Genomic DNA, 15,584 nt, shown 5'->3' on the forward strand with positions numbered 1-15,584 from the left:
AAAACTCTCGGCACCTGCGTGGTGCAGTCAGCTGAACATCCGACTTTTGGTTTGGGCTCAGGTCATGATCTCAGGGTTGTGAGATCGAGCCCCCCATCAGGCTCCACACTCAGTGTGGAATCTGCTTGAAATTCTCTCTCACTCTGTTCCCCACCCCCACTCACTCTCCTCCTCTCTCTCACTCTCTGTCAAATAAATAAATCTTAAGAAAAACAAAAAAACAAACTCCAAGAAGATACTTCTCTTCTTGTCATAAGTAAATGAAAGTTGCTTGGATCTTTTTAATTTTCCCTTTTAGGGGCACCTGACTGGCTTAGTCAATGAAGCATGCAACTCTTGATCTCAGGGTTGTGAGTTTGAGCCCCATGTTGGATGTAGAGATTACTTAATTTTTTTTCCCTTTTAGTTTAATGTCATTAGACTACTTCTTAGTATCACAACCTGCTTGTTAAATAAAGGTCCTCTCATTTTTGGCCTAAACTATTTTTGTTATTCAAGATACTGTTCAGATAGGGCCCCTTTAATCATTTAATTTTTTGCCGTTGGTTTCTTTTAAATTAACATTTGAAGAAGTCTCTTTTACTGGGTATATGTTTTGTATTCCAGCTCTGGATTGTTATCATCCTCTCATTCCTTCTTTTCACTGGCTTGTTCTTTCTGTGCATGGATATGATCTTGTGGTTTACTTTGTTTCATTCGGTACATTTTTTCATGCTTTTGAATCAGTGTTTTGCTTAATACAGTGGCTTAAGAATGATTTCCCTCCTGCGAGTGAGAGAAAATTGTTGATCATTTTCCAAATTACACTTGTGATTCCTGTGGGGAACCTAATTCAGAAGTTTTCTGGGCTCATCGCTTAGTTTCTCTTCTTTGGTATTGTGAAACTTTTCACTGGTCTCTATGTTCAGTTTATTTTCCTCCTTTAATTTTATATCACTAATCTTTGCTGTTGTTAGTGAACAATTTTTTGTGTGTCATTTTTAATGTTTTAATGGAGTAGGCACAAAGGAGATACTTCCTTGCTTCTCAGCACTCACCCAACTTCCCACTGAAGAATATTAAGTAGAAAGTTATGAATGTAATAAAAAGAAAAGAAAATTTGTGCTTGCTGCCGCGCTTTGAAATATATCTCTGGCTAGAGGATGCTGCCCTCTGGGAATAACCACAATGTTGTGTTGCTTAAAAATAGGGAAGAGTGCCCCAGGTTTCAGGCTGACTGCACACTAACTATGAATCCATAATATGTCACTACAGTTATGAAGTATTTAATCAAACATTTGTACTATTGAGATGACTAAGTACCCGTGTCATCAGGCTGTGGAGTAATGTTGGAAATCTCTTAAGAGTACCGGGGCTGGTTTTGATGCAAAAATGAATAAGACATGGAAAATTCATGGAGGGATAAGATAAAAGCTGTAAAAACTTAGAAGGAATGTGGGAGAAAGTTCTGTAATGATGCCATGGACCATTTTATTCTGCTTAGGGTTTAAGGATGAAGGTCTGTGTTCCTCTGCCTCTGTATCAGCTGCAACGGTTGAAATGCTGAGACGCAGCAGTGTGACTTCACTCTCTCATTTATGCTGCAAAGGATTTCCACATTGGATGGACCTTGGAGAGAGCATATTTCAACAAAAGACCAATCCTTTGAACTGGATATAAAACTGGGGGGGTGCCAGGGTGTGCCAGGGCTTCCAGTAGGCTCAGTCAGAGGAGCATAGGACTCTTGCGTGACTTTTGATCTCGGAGTTGTGAGCTCAAGCCCCACATTGGGACAAAATAGGAAGGTGCCTTTGGACACATGGAGGCTGTGGTCTTAACATATTCTCCATGAAAAAAATCAGGGCTCTTTGGGGGAAATGGCTGATTCTAAGTCTGGGGCAAAAAAATACACAAGATTAGCCTGGAATACCTTTTCATTCAGGAGAGCAAGGGAGCTTGCAAAGACTATGAAGGTTATACGCAAAAGGACTTCGGAGACTCCCACTGGCCAAACATGAAATAATTGGACAATCAACGAGGATGCTAACTATTGGACTAAAATGTATCTAATATGTTTAACCTGTGAGCTTATAATACTGGGAAAAAAAATTGACCATCGTTGCGGGTTATTAGAAAATCAAGTCATTGATTTGAAAGTTAATAAATAAAGGAAAGAATCTAACATTTATCTTGTCTTTCCTGTATGAACTCTACCATACAGTAGCAAAATAGTAGATCAGAGGAGGTGTCTCTTGATAGAAATATTCCAGGTTCCATCAACAGATGAATGGATCAAGAAGATGTGGTATATATACACAATGGAATACTATGCAGCCATCAAAAGAAATGAAATCTTGCCATTTGCGACGACGTGGATGGAACTAGAGCGTATCATGCTTAGTGAAATAAGTCAATCGGAGAAAGGCAACTATCATATGATCTCCCTGATATGAGGACATGGAGAAGCAACATGGGGGGGTAGGGGGATAGGAGAAGAATAAATGAAACAAGATGGGATTGGGAGGGAGACAAACCATAAATGACTCTTAATCTCACAAAACAAACTGGGGGTTGCTGGGGGGAGGTGGGATTGGGAGAGGGGGAGCGGGCTATGGACATTGGGGAGGGGAGGCGAACCATAAGAGACTATGGACTCTGAAAAACAACCTGAGGGTTTTGAAGGGTCAGGGGTGGGAGGTTGGGGGAACAGGTGGTGGGTGATGGGGAGGGCACGTTTTGCATGGAGCACTGGGTGTTGTGCAAAAAGAATGAATACTGTTACGCTGAAAAAAAAATAAATAAATAAAAAGGGAAAAAAAAAATCTAGATATGAAAAAAAAAAAAAAAGAAATATTCCAGGTAATGAATAAAGAAGGGACAACAGGATTAAAATACATCATTTGAGGAGGTTAATTTCCAGAATGGTAAAGTGAGGACACCGGGATATGTGTCCAGTGAAATGATATTGGGCAAGTTGATAAGCTGTTGAGGCTGGGTGACGGGTATGTAGGAGTTCACTATAACCCTTCTGTTGACTTTTTTCATGATGATTTTGGTAACAACTTTATTAAGATATAATTCACATTATCAGTGTGAATTAGTCAGTGTTTATTAATTAGCTATTTTACCTAAAGTATATTAACAAGGAAGAAGAGGCAGAAATCATTCCTTCTGGAGAACGGGGAACAAAATTTATATCGTAATCATCTTCATCAAGCTGGACAAATGGAAATTTCTCAATTGAATACAATTCCATTTCTTCCAAATTGTTTTTACTACTATTTAAAGTAAAATAGGAAATAAAATCTTTAAATAAATAAATAAAGTAAAATAGGGATGCCTGGCTGGCTTAGAAGAGTATGACTTTGGATCTTGAACCCCACATTGGATGTAGAGATTACTAAAATAAATAAACTTTAAAAAAATCAAGTAAAATAGCTGTTAAACAGATTATTTTAATAATCAGTGGGTGGAATATGATTTCCGTAAAACTTCGTATTTCCATGAATATCATCTAGTGTAGTCGACTCTTCCTCTTAAGGTCCATGGCATAAGATAAAAGTAGACCTCTGGTCAGGATGGAATGGGAAAGGAGGTTTTGCCTGTGCATGGATTCCAGCTCTCCTGTCTTCCTTCGGCCTCAGGAACCTTCAGGGGACTGAGGCTGTGTGTTATCCTGAGCGGTATCCAGCGATATCCCACTTGTCCCACCAGGGGTATGAAGGCACTCGGGGAAAGTCCTCTTTCTGCTCATCTTTTCTTGGGGTTTTCCATGTGCTTTCCTCATTCACTCCCACCTCACCCCCATCCAGCTTCCATTTATTCTTCAAGCCCAAGCCCCATCCTGTTTTTCTCCAAATCCTTCACAAATAATCTCTTGCCTGATATCTTTTGTGCTTATTTTAGCATTGAGGGAAACCAGGTCATTTTGCTATTTAACTGAGCCTTCAAGTGAGTTAAAGGTTATATAGTTCAAATACCACCACTTGGGAAAAAATGTCAGAGCAATTTATTGACCAAAAAAACCCCTAACTGAGCACAGTCAGAACAGTCCTCCACGCCCCCCCCCCCAAGAATACTATGATTAATCCAAAGTACATAACTCCACTGATAAGTTCTTTTCCTCACTGTTTAGCATCATGGCTGCTGTGCCCCAGAATAATCTACAGGAGCAACTGGAACGCCATTCAGCCAGAAAACTTAGTAACAAGTTAAGCCCTTCAAAACCAAAACCTTCGTAAGTATTTTGGCTCCCATACAGGCACTGACCCACAGTATCATACAAATGAAATACCTTCCCTTTCAACCCTTTTGCTGCGCAGATGAGGAAATGAAGCTGAGGGGTCAGTGATCTTCTCACTTTGCAAATTACCAGTAGCACATGCGTTAGCAGCTCCAGGTAACAAATGTTCAGTACCTTCCCCTGGTTCCTGGCGCGTGATGCTTGCTCAGTAAATATCTGCAGGATGAATGAATATTGAATCTTCTTATAAATTTGGGAAAATGGGTATTGTAATATTTTAATATAATTTTATAGCCATTCCAGAAACCGTTTATAAGGACACTGTAGCTCTCCAGTTGTGTTCTCTCCTCTGAGCTAGACTCCAAACTCCTTATGATATTTAATAGTAATTTCTAGAATTTCACCAACTGTTCTGGGAGCTGGACTTTAAAGTTACCATTGAACTTCATGTCACCAAAGCCAGCAGACATCCAGGACACTTTTACTTGTCCTTCAGATTCTAGTGTAGCCTGTCAGTCGTCACCTCTCTTCCCCATAGACCATGTGTCAGAGAGACAAGAAGTCACCACACTTGCATCTCTTCTCTTTTTCTTTTATGCTGTCCCCTCCCGCTGGAGGCGCTACTGATTAAGGGCGACCTGCCTGTGAAATAAAAGTAGTGGAATGGCCTGAACATTCTCAAAACTGAATAATTAGCTTCTAAATTAGAAAGCTCAGAGCATACAAAGTATAATTGAAGTTACCATATAAATTTCAAAACCAGAGAGGGAGATAGATTCTTTGCTCATTTGTGATACAGTGAAGGAGTTGCTGTGTAAATCAGTAAGGGATTTTAGAGTTTTCTATAGTTGGTGGGTTTGTTAAAACTAACCAATTTAACTCAGTTTTTCAATTATGTTTCAGAGGTTTCACTTTTAAAAAGAAAATAACATCGGCCAACAATGTATCTGTCACTAGTGTCTCAGTAGTGAAAACACCTGTGTTAAATGATAAAGATGTTAATGTCGGGGAGGCCTTTTCCTTCAGTGGACCGCCGCCCCTCACCGCAAGTCAGCAGACAAAGCCCAGCGACTTCAGAAATGCTCCAGCAGGACAGCAAACCAGGAGAGCTGTTTCAAAACCGTTATTGCCCGATGCGTTGCAAGTTCCACAGGGAGTTTTATGTAACACCCAGAACACACCGATTGTAAAAAAATCCAGTAATGCTACTTTCAAGAAATTAGAATTTAGTTCTTCATCAGATTCTTTTGTTACCATCAACGATTGGGATGATATGGATGACTTTGATACTTCTGGAAATTCAAAAGCATTTGTTACACCATGCAGAAATCACTTTGTAAGAGTAAGCACTGCTCAGAAATCGAAAAAGTCTAAGAGAAATGTTTTGAAAGCGCAGCTTCCCGAAGCAAATACAGTAAAGGCTGATTTGACTCTATCCTCCTCTGAAAGCAAGCAAGCGTGTTTGACTAAGAAACAGAACGACGACTCGGAATGGTTCAGTAACGAAGTGATTTGCATTGACGATGACCCCAGTCCTGAAGACCTTATATCTGGAGATGCTCGGGAGAGTCAGCCTTTAAAAACTCATTTGGGAGAAGAAAGAGGTAAAAAATGATGTTTTATCCCCTTTCAGTATGTTGACTGTATTAATTTACTCAAAGGTAGGCACTGGGAATAATAGCAAATAGATCCAGCCTTTGTCCTTGGGCTCTGTGGAGGGCCCTGCTGTGCAGTCTATTGGCCACTTCTTGAGGCGGGACCCATGGATGAAATGAGAGATTTTATTCTGCTAACATAATTTTTGCATAAACACCAAGGATAGCTCTGTAAGGTCCATGGAGGTTAAATGGTTTCTTAATGCCCCGTTGGCTAGCTCGTGGCAGAACTGGGATGTGAAACCAAGGCTTTCCGTTATAATTCCTTTATGGCGTGCTCCCACTGACTGTGGATGTGTGATGTGATCTGGATATGCCAGTAAACTGTTCCAGATGACATTCACATCATTCTCTGTTCAGGTCTCCTAGGTTTTAGGTGTCCAGAGCTCACAGCTGAGATTAGCCATGCATGGAAGCACCCGCCCTATGAAATGGTGGTAAATGTGAGGCTGACACTTCTGAACACCTGAATGCCAGGGCGCCTGGGGGCCTCAGTGGGTTGAAGCCTCTGCCTTCGGCTCAGGTCATGATCTCAGGGTCCTGGGATCGAGCCCCGCATCAGGCGCTCTGCCCAGCGGGGAGCCTGCTTCCCTTCCTCTCTGCCTGCCTGTGATTTCTGTCTGTCAAATAAATAAAATCTTTAAAAAGAAAAATTTTTTTAATAAATAAAATAAAAAAATAAACACCTGAATGCCATCGGGGTTGCTAGTGGGTGAGAGGTGATGGAGTCTGATCAAATGCGAGGCTGTTTATGAAGAGAAAATGGGGTCAGAGGTAAACTGACGAGCAACCACTGGGCATTATAATCCCACACAGTCAAGAGAGGGACACTGAACGTGGCGACTTCATTAACTAGGGTGCCTTTGTGGTAAAGTTAGCAGCGTTTGTACGATTATCGGACTCATTTATTATACTTCCCTCTTACTGAAATATGAGTGAAAAATAGGAAAACAGAGGTGCTGATACTGAGTTTGGGTTTCCTAATTCAACTGGAGACCGTCACGCAAATCCGTAAGCAGATCATCAGCCTCATTCCCGCATCCGTTAGACTTAGGCCAGGTGACTCGGTCCTTACTGATGAGGAAACCCGCTCACGGCCGTGCAGAGGGAGGGCGCATGGGCAGTGCTGGCATCCCCCCGGGGGTCCTGCCCTGTGCTGTCTGGCTCAGGAGCGATGAAGGTAACCTGTGTCTGTCCACGGTTTTACTTTAGGTAGTAGTGAAAAGAAGAACTTGGAAGAAACAGAATTCTTTTCGGTCGAGAGGTCTCCATGTATTGAGCTTGACGAGGATGATTACGATACAGAATTTGTTCCACCTTCTCCAGAAGAAGAAGTGATCTCTGCCTCTTCTTCCTCTTTAAAATGTTTCAGGTAAAACAGCAAGTTACTCAGTGAACATTATTGTTTATTTCTAGGATATCTGAAGTAATTCTGTTTAGCTAGGATCATTTCTGTATAGATGGATTCCATGCTTCTGCAAAGTTTTATATCTGCATGAAAGCATAAAAAAATCCCTATTTACACATTTTATTTCATTGGTGGTATTCTATAGCTATAAAGTCACATTATGATTCATTACATGGGACCTCCAGTTTTATTTAGTTGATTTTGCCGTATGGAATATATTCCTAAAAATACTGTATTTTCAAACTCCTAGTCCTGAAATGACACAAAACTAACTCCTTATTTGGGAAGTGACTTAGTAAATAATATGTCCTGTTCTTTCCTTTCCTTTCCTTTTCTCTTTACTGTGCAGGATAGAATTGGCCATTTTATTTGCCATTCGCTGAACTTCAGTAAATCAGTGACACGATTGTGGCTAATTGGCAGTGTTGTGGGAGAAAGAGGTGGTATGCATAACCCATCAGTAGCTTAAAATACCAGGAGTCGGTCTTACCTCCTTCTTTGACCCAGTCCAGATCAGTCGAGTGGCGGAGTATTTACTGTATTGGTAACCAGTGTTTTGATGAGAAACATGTCCCTCTAGGATCCCACCTTAATTAAGGAAAGCAGGCAGGAAGGAGGTATTTGCCTGCGTGCCTCCTTTCTCTGGGGTTGTGTTTTAACAGGGGGGTTAGGATGTTTAAAGAGGTGGGAAAGGTCAGAGCATGATCACTATTGATGACAAAACTAATAAACTGTAGGAGCTGTCCTCTCCTCCCTTCCCAAAGAAATTAGGACAGAATTATTGAAAGTGCAAGAACTGAGCAGGAGTTCATACAGAGTGAACTAGGGAGGAGGGGGATTACCTGGGATGATACAGTTGATGGCACATGGACTAGGATCCAGTGTAGGGCTATTTCCTGGACCATACTGATTCCTACTGAACATCTGGGGGGGGGGGGCGGTTTTCCTATTTATTAAAAAAGTGTGTGTTGCACCGATGACCTTCCGGACACTTTACCAGGATGCTTATCGTCTTGCAGTTCCAAAAAACCAGACGTTCTGTTTCATGTTGGGTTTTGATACTGTCTGCATATGTGTGTGATTTTTGCATCGCTATAATCAACATGTATCTATAATTTTTGGTTCTGCTTTTCTCTTAACATTTTTGAAACATTTTTCCATATTGCTAGGTAATCTTTATTTTTATTCTTTTCAATGGCTGTGTAATTTATTGAGTTGTCATACCATGATTAACTTTACCTAGATTTTTAGCAGTTGGAAAATGCTTATTTCCAAGGTTATTCCCAAGGTAGATTCTCTCTCTATATTTTCCATTGCAATCTCAAATACATATTTGTATATATTTTAAAACTGAAATAGAATTTTCACAAATGATACTCTTACTGCACACACATAAATTTTCTTTCGTATTTGATATTGTTTTAGAACACTGTTGTGACTTCTGGATTAATTTCAGAGGTGCAGTCATCAGATAATATATAACAGAAAAGAGAGAGGTGTTTGTGTATCTCTTGTGTGCCCGAACCTCTCGAGCCAGCCCTCAAAGTCCTCTGTCTTCAGGCCCCACATTACCTCTTCATTTCTATCTCCAGTTACGCCCCTATGATAACCCTAAGCTCCCATGAGGCAGATGATACGAACCAACAATCTGGAAAATGTTGCTAGAAATATAAGGCCTTTTCTTTAATTATATTATCAGTTTTTAAGACTATGTGTAGTTATTTATCACTGCTCAATTAAGTTAGAAGATTGCATTCCAAAATCCTGCTTTAGGCAAGTACAGTTGATATCAAGTAAAGAGAATTATCTTTTGTCTCTCATGGTGTGTTACTTTTCCCATACCTATCATTCAAGCTTCCTCAAATCTCCCTCCTTGGCAAAGCCTTCTCAGGTTCCAGAAAGTGTTATCTTTGTTTGGATTTCCATGGTATTCTCTCTTAACACTAATTTTAGTGTTCATTTATTTTGTAACTTCTAGTCAGGCTGACTGTGTTTATATGTGTTAATAATTTTTGTATAAAATGATAAATTGTCAGAAGAGATTGGACAGTGGTTTTCCAAATTGAGAGGAGAGCAAGGCAGAATCCCTCAAGTAGACCAAGTAGACCACACTGGGCTCCTGTGAGGAATGTCAGTCGTGCCCCATGACACCATATAGCGTTACCGAAAGGACATAGTTGGAGGTAAAATTGAAAGGGTCTCTCGGGGCCAGAGAATGGGAGTCTTTGAAGGCCAGTCAAAGAGGTTCTAGAATAGAGGAGATAAAAAACCATGTTTTTCTTTTCTGTTAGGTATTGTCTGACCAGTTGTGGAAAAACATGGGAGGAAAAATTACACACTTGGTCTAAGTCTGTCCTGAGGGTGGTTTTCTGTTTTTCAATTCGCAGTATGTTAAAGGACCTTGACACCTCGGACACAAAAGGTGGCCCTAGCACATCCGAGGACTTGCCGACACCTGAGGGGACGACGACGCAGCCCCCCGATCGAGAGACCAGCACAGACGGTGATGGTACAAGAAGTGTTTTGACGTAGCACATATCTTAACCACGTAACCTTGGAAAACAAAGTACAGTTGTATTTTTAACCTGTGGCCGTCTAGCGTGAGACGGCAACCTCGCAGTTCCTCACTTCGAACACCAAACCACCCCTGGGCGCTGGTTAGCCAGCATTTGCTCCAACAACTCGGAGACTCGTGTTCCCGCAAGATAATCCATTCTCTATGGTGAAAACACAACCTGTTAGAAAATTTTTTCTCACGTTGAGCCAGAATTTGCCTTCCTGGAACTTTAATCCTTGTGAGATAAGTCTAAAGCTCTTAGAAGCTTTTCCTGCCCCGGCTCCTTTTCCTTTAAGGGCTCAATATTGTTATGTCTTTTAACTCTTCTTTATAGATACTGGTTTCTAGACCTTCATCCTCCTGACGTCCCTCGTTTGTACTCTGGGTTTATGACTTGACGTCCGTACAAAGTTTAGTACTTTCTGTTTGATTTGTTTTCAACTCATTTTTAAACTTTCTGTGCAACATCAGTAAAAATAACGCAGCTGCACTACAAGACTTTGGAAAGCGGCAGCCTCCTTTTCCTCTCCTGATGTCTACTTCTCGGGGGCTCTGTCAGTCCCGAGGTCTGTGTCCTTCTATCCTGGAAAGTTTTCTGGTCTTATTTCTTTGTCTTTTCTTTTTCTGTCTGTTTTCTCTTTCACTCTTCCTGGAACTTCTGTTATTTGGATATTAGGCTTTCATGAGTTATCTTTTCTATTTTCCATCTTTTGCTTCTCTGCTTTCTGGGAGATTTACCAGATTTTATCTTTAACTCATCTGTGGGGTTTTTCCTTTTAATCAGCCATCTTCCAAGAGTTCTTTCTTCATTCCCTGAATATTTCTGTAACACGTTCTGGTCTTTTTTGATAGTTTCTGTACTTGTGGGTGTGTGTGTGTGTATGTGTGTGTGCGCACGCGTACATGCATGGGGTGTGTGCAGAGGCACGCATGTTGGGTCTGTGCACAGCCTACAGCCTCCCGATTTCATTTTCTTTATTTTGGTGTCTTAATTTATCGTTAGAAATGTCCCTGAGACACCTGATGTCCTAGGTGCTCTTCTAGACCTTTTATGCTACTAATTTCATCCTCTCAGCGGCCCTTTAAGGTAGTGTCTCTTCTCCCCATTTTACAAATAAGAAAACTGAGGCACAGGAGTGTTAACTAGGACTACATGGGCTCACAGAATTAGACAACAGAGCAGGGCTTGAAACCCAGTGATGTGCAGGCTCCCGGGTTTACGCCTGTGGCCGCACGCTCTGCTGCCTGTGCGGCCTGGTCTCACGAGGCAGTGGTGGTCCAGGCCGGGAGCAAGGACAGCATGGCATCAGAGGTCTCCCTCTCAGCCGACATCGTGTTGTCACAAACCTGCCTTGAGACCGTGCTTCTCTCCCTGGCCCTCGGGGCTACAGAAGACTCACAGGACTCCACTGGGTTCAGGGTCTGAGATGGCAAGGGGAACCAGGGGGAGGGGGCGGTGATGGCAACATACAGGCTCCAGAGTGATACGGTCTCAAGGTACGAACCTGTCCCCTCCTGCTCCTGGCTGGGAGACTGTGGAAAATCAGCGAAGCTTCTCTGAACCTCAGTTTCTTCTACGAAATGAAAAGAATAACATCTCCCTTGTTGGGTGTCAGGATTCATGGTGAAGGGCCCCGTGTACTGTCGGCCTTCGATAAATGGGAGGTATTGTTATCTGCCAGTCTCGTAATCCCTTCAAAGAAGGACATACATTAAGATTACTGATTTATTTATATGAACTCTTGCTAACTCTATAATTGTTTCCTCTCCTTCTTAGAGCTCACAAAGCAGACATTTGATAACATGTTCTAGAATTTTGCCTTCAATTAACATCCAAAGCCCCAGCCTGTAGCTTTTGGCAATCTGTTTAGCATTTTTTTTGAAAATTAGAACAGTGTTTGCCTGTTTTGCTCTTCCATCAACTGTCCTGTTCACTGGATGCCTCACATATCAGCGGGATCTTCTTTGCGGGTTTCCTTTGTATTCTGCGGTGTAATCTGTCTAGACAAGAAGACGAGCTCCTTTTCAATACCTGTATCTCTCTCCGAGCCTGTCTTGGCTTTCATTGTTCGCTCTCCTCTTTCCAATCCGATACCCTTTCTCCGTGTAGAGAAAACAGGCAAAACAGGGATTCGGCAATTCCACTTCGCCATCTTTGACCTCACGTCCTGATCCATGCCGGTCACCAGGAAAAGTCCATGTTTCCCAACTCATTCTGACACAGACACTTGTCCCCCCGACCCCCGTCTGTCCGCTCTCCCTCTCCCTCCTGCCCTTTGGACCTTACAACGGGCTGCCCTCTTCCAGTGATTTTCTGGTAGCCTCATTCTCTTCCCTGACCACTTTCTTCTGTTAGCTCTTGGATCGTCTCCTGAGAATGGTTTCCTCAGCAACGCCTCAACCGTTTATTTCTTCCACATCCCTTAGGCCCTCGGGGTGGAGTAGGCATCTTCCTGGCTTCCCATGGCTACCCATGACCCTTTCTTTTCTTCCTTCATTTAAAGTATTATCTCCTTTGACATTCTTTTTCTTAGTTCTGTAACATGAATTTAAAAATGTGGAGTGGTCTGGCCGGATTCTGACGTGCAAACATCATCTTCAGGCATTTTTTTCTCTCGCACCTGTCTCCTCCCCTCTCCCCCATCCCCTGTCCCCATCTCAGTCCCCTGCTCCTTTCCTTTTCTGTTTTCCCCTTTCCCTTGTGTGGGGCTTATTTTCAAGCTTTGTTTCCCGGGGTGGTGGCAGGGGCAGCCACCAGCAGCCTATCCAGCTTATTGAAAAGAGAAGTCGTTTTTTCTGATCAAAAAACTCCCAGACCTAATTCTCTTTGAGCTGTCTTATATCAGATGCCCACTGAGGTTGGGGGCTTAAAAAGAGAAAAGAAAAAGAGAAAGTCTTAGTGCTGTGTTGTTACTTTGAAGGAAGTGTGGGTGCGGGCAGCCCGGGACTGCAGGTGGGGTGGGGCTCTTGCCTGGCTGGCCCTGTACGATCCCGTGTATGGGCATGGTGAGATTTACCCCTGCAGTTAGTGAAAAACGATAGTAAAGCGATAAACCTTTGCATCTCACAATGACATTGGTTACCCTAAGAGAAATAATTGAAAACTAACATGAAATAAGATGATGATAACACAGTTTTGGGCTCTCGTGATAAAGAGTACAGATAACATAATTTCAGATTATTGCACAGGGCAACATATGGTAGCTTATAATCTTCTTGTTAAACTACTACCAATTTTACATGCACGACTGTCATAATTTTAAATCTTTGCTCAAGGAAAAATATTAACAAAATAACACTTTATAGCTAGCCAGACAAGTGTGCAGCAGCGGCTTATTCATGTGATGGACCAGATCTGTCAATTAGTCGATGCTATTCCTGACCATGAACTGGCGGCTCTGGATTGTGGGAAAGAACTGCATCAGCAGCGGGACGTAAGGTATCTCACTTTTCCTTCTCGTATATATCTGATTACATCTCGACCAACCTGAGTCAGAACATACGGGGCAGAATTTCCAGGCATTCTGGCCACTAGATTGAATAGGATAATTGTCATTGTTCTGTTTTAAATTTATTTACCTTTTCGGGGCATCTGGGTGGTTCAGTGGGTTTTTAAAGCCTCTGCCTTCGGCTCAGGTCGTGATCCCGGGGTCCTGGGATCAAGCCCTGCATTGGGCTCTCTGCTCAGCGGGGAGCCTGTTTCCTCCTCTCTCTCTCTGCCTGCCTCTCTGCCTACTTGTGATCTCTGTCTGTCAAATAAATAAATATATTTTTTTAAACCTTAAAAAAAATTTATTTACCTTTTCAAACTGCCCCCTTAGCATTTGTATTCACATTTTCAAGACTGAGGAAAAGAGGATCTGTTCCGCCACTAAAGACAGACTTGTGTCGCCTCACGTTTCATGTGGTGTTCTGTTTCCTCTTCAGAAGGAAGCTCCTAGCTGAAGCCGACTTTAATACAAGTGATGCCAGTATTCTTGCTTCCTGGTGGAGATGCAGGCCTGCTTCACGTGGGAACCCTGTGGAGGATATGGCTTCTGTTTCTGCTCCCAGCGCTTTTTCAAAGGGCGACTCCTGTCCTACAGGGAATTCTGTTAAGGAGTTAAATTTTCCACACCTTCCCTCGCATCCCAGTTCCGTTAGGGAGTGTTTAGTGGCTGCTACCCCAGGAAAGACAGGATTCACAGCCACCACGAAGACTCCCTCTGAAAGACCGTTATTCAGCCCCCATTTACAGAAGTCCTTTGTGAGTAGCAACTGGGCTGACACACCAAGGGTAGAAAAAAGAAACGAAACCTCTTACTTCCCGGGAAATGTTCTCACAAGCACGGCTGTGAAAGATCAGAATAAACGCGCTGCTCCAATAAATGACTTAGAAAGAGAATTCCAGGCTGCCTGTGATATTGACAATTTTGACATAGATGGCTTTGATGATGATGATGATGACTGGGAAAATATTATGCATAGTTTAGTGGCCAGCAAATCTTCCACAGCTGCCTGTCAACCTATTAAGGAAGGCCGGCCCGTTAAGCCAGTATCAGAAGGAAGTTCTTCAGCCAAGACAAACTGTCTTCCAGTGGCATCTGCTGCTCAAAATAAAAACTCAGAGTCAATTCAGAAGTACACTGGTAAGTTTAAAGTAAATGCTTATATTTTATATGAAAACATAACTGTCAGGATCAGAGTTGTGTAAGAGAATCGATAGCCCATCATCCTTGCCTGAAAGTACATTGTTTCTATGCAGATTGCTGCTGATGACACAAGTTACAGATCCCAATTTCAAAAGCATTTGCTCCTTTGTCTCCGTAGCAGCTGTTTTGTAAAATGACTAATTATGACCTATTGTAGTAAAGCTCTAAAGTCATTACAAATGTGCTTTGCCTTTAAATTAACGTTTTCTAGTCCCTAGAACAATGAAGCTCATGAGGACCAAGTTTTTAATGACTTGGGGGATGAGTAAAATCAAGGCTAAATTTATATCTTAAAACTGTGATTGTATTTTTAGAACTCCGAATTAATGAGAACTAATCAATTTATAAAGTAGAGGATCTGTTTTCTGTCTTAAAATATTAAAATGAAGGACAGTCTAAGAAAGACATGAAGTCAGAAATTTCTTAAGACACATTATTTCTTGGACACCTGGATGGCTCAGGCAGTTAAGCATCTGCCTTCAACGCAAGTCATGATCCCGTGGTCCTGAGATTGAGCCCCATATCGGGCTCCTCTTGCTTATGCTCTCTCTCTCTCTTTTTTTTTTTTAAAGATTTTATTTATTTATTTGACAGACAGAGATCACAAGTAGGCAGAGAGGAGGAAGCAGGCTCCCCGCTGAGCAGATAGCCCGATGCGGGGCTTGATCCCAGGACCCTGGGATCATGACCTGAGCCGAAGGCAGAGGCTTTTAACTCACTGAGCCACCCAGGCGCCCTGCTCTCTCTCTCTTAAAAAAAAAAAAAAAGACAATTTATTTCTTTGGGCCTAAAATCCTTTTAATTCATTCAACAAACACTTACGGCGTGCGCACTTTGGGCCCTGTTCTGTGCCGGGTTCTGGTCATAGATGAGTAACGAGTAGTCCCTGTCCTCCTGAAACTCACAGTTTAGTAGAAGTTTGTCGAGAAGTACAATTAACCACTGGAAAAGCTGCAGAGAGAAGCCAAGATTAATTTTAAAACGTTACATCAACTCTGTAAAGTTATTGCCAAGTATTTTTTAACTGAAACAAGTTTCTATGTGTAAGGTT

General features: G+C 42.1%; 1 protein-coding gene across 5 annotated transcripts in view; it reads left to right on the forward strand.

Annotated features, from left to right (window-relative positions):
* The window catches only part of BLM (BLM RecQ like helicase), a 118,817-nt gene that overhangs the window by 23,623 nt on the left and 79,610 nt on the right, over positions 1 to 15,584 (forward strand). For all 5 annotated transcript variants that reach the window (XR_006818868.1, XR_006818869.1, XR_006818870.1 and 2 more), the window contains exons 2-7: positions 4,115 to 4,216; positions 5,126 to 5,826; positions 7,090 to 7,249; positions 9,673 to 9,794; positions 13,149 to 13,281; positions 13,770 to 14,470. Coding sequence is in view for 1 of the 5 variants with exons in the window: in XM_046010427.1 (XP_045866383.1) it covers positions 4,119 to 4,216; positions 5,126 to 5,826; positions 7,090 to 7,249; positions 9,673 to 9,794; positions 13,149 to 13,281; positions 13,770 to 14,470 (1,915 nt within the window). In the remaining 4 variants the exon portion in view is untranslated. The remainder of the gene's footprint in view (positions 1 to 4,114; positions 4,217 to 5,125; positions 5,827 to 7,089; positions 7,250 to 9,672; positions 9,795 to 13,148; positions 13,282 to 13,769; positions 14,471 to 15,584) is intronic.

This window comes from Meles meles, chromosome 6 (assembly GCF_922984935.1).
Source record: "Meles meles chromosome 6, mMelMel3.1 paternal haplotype, whole genome shotgun sequence".
NCBI lineage: Eukaryota > Metazoa > Chordata > Mammalia > Carnivora > Mustelidae > Meles > Meles meles.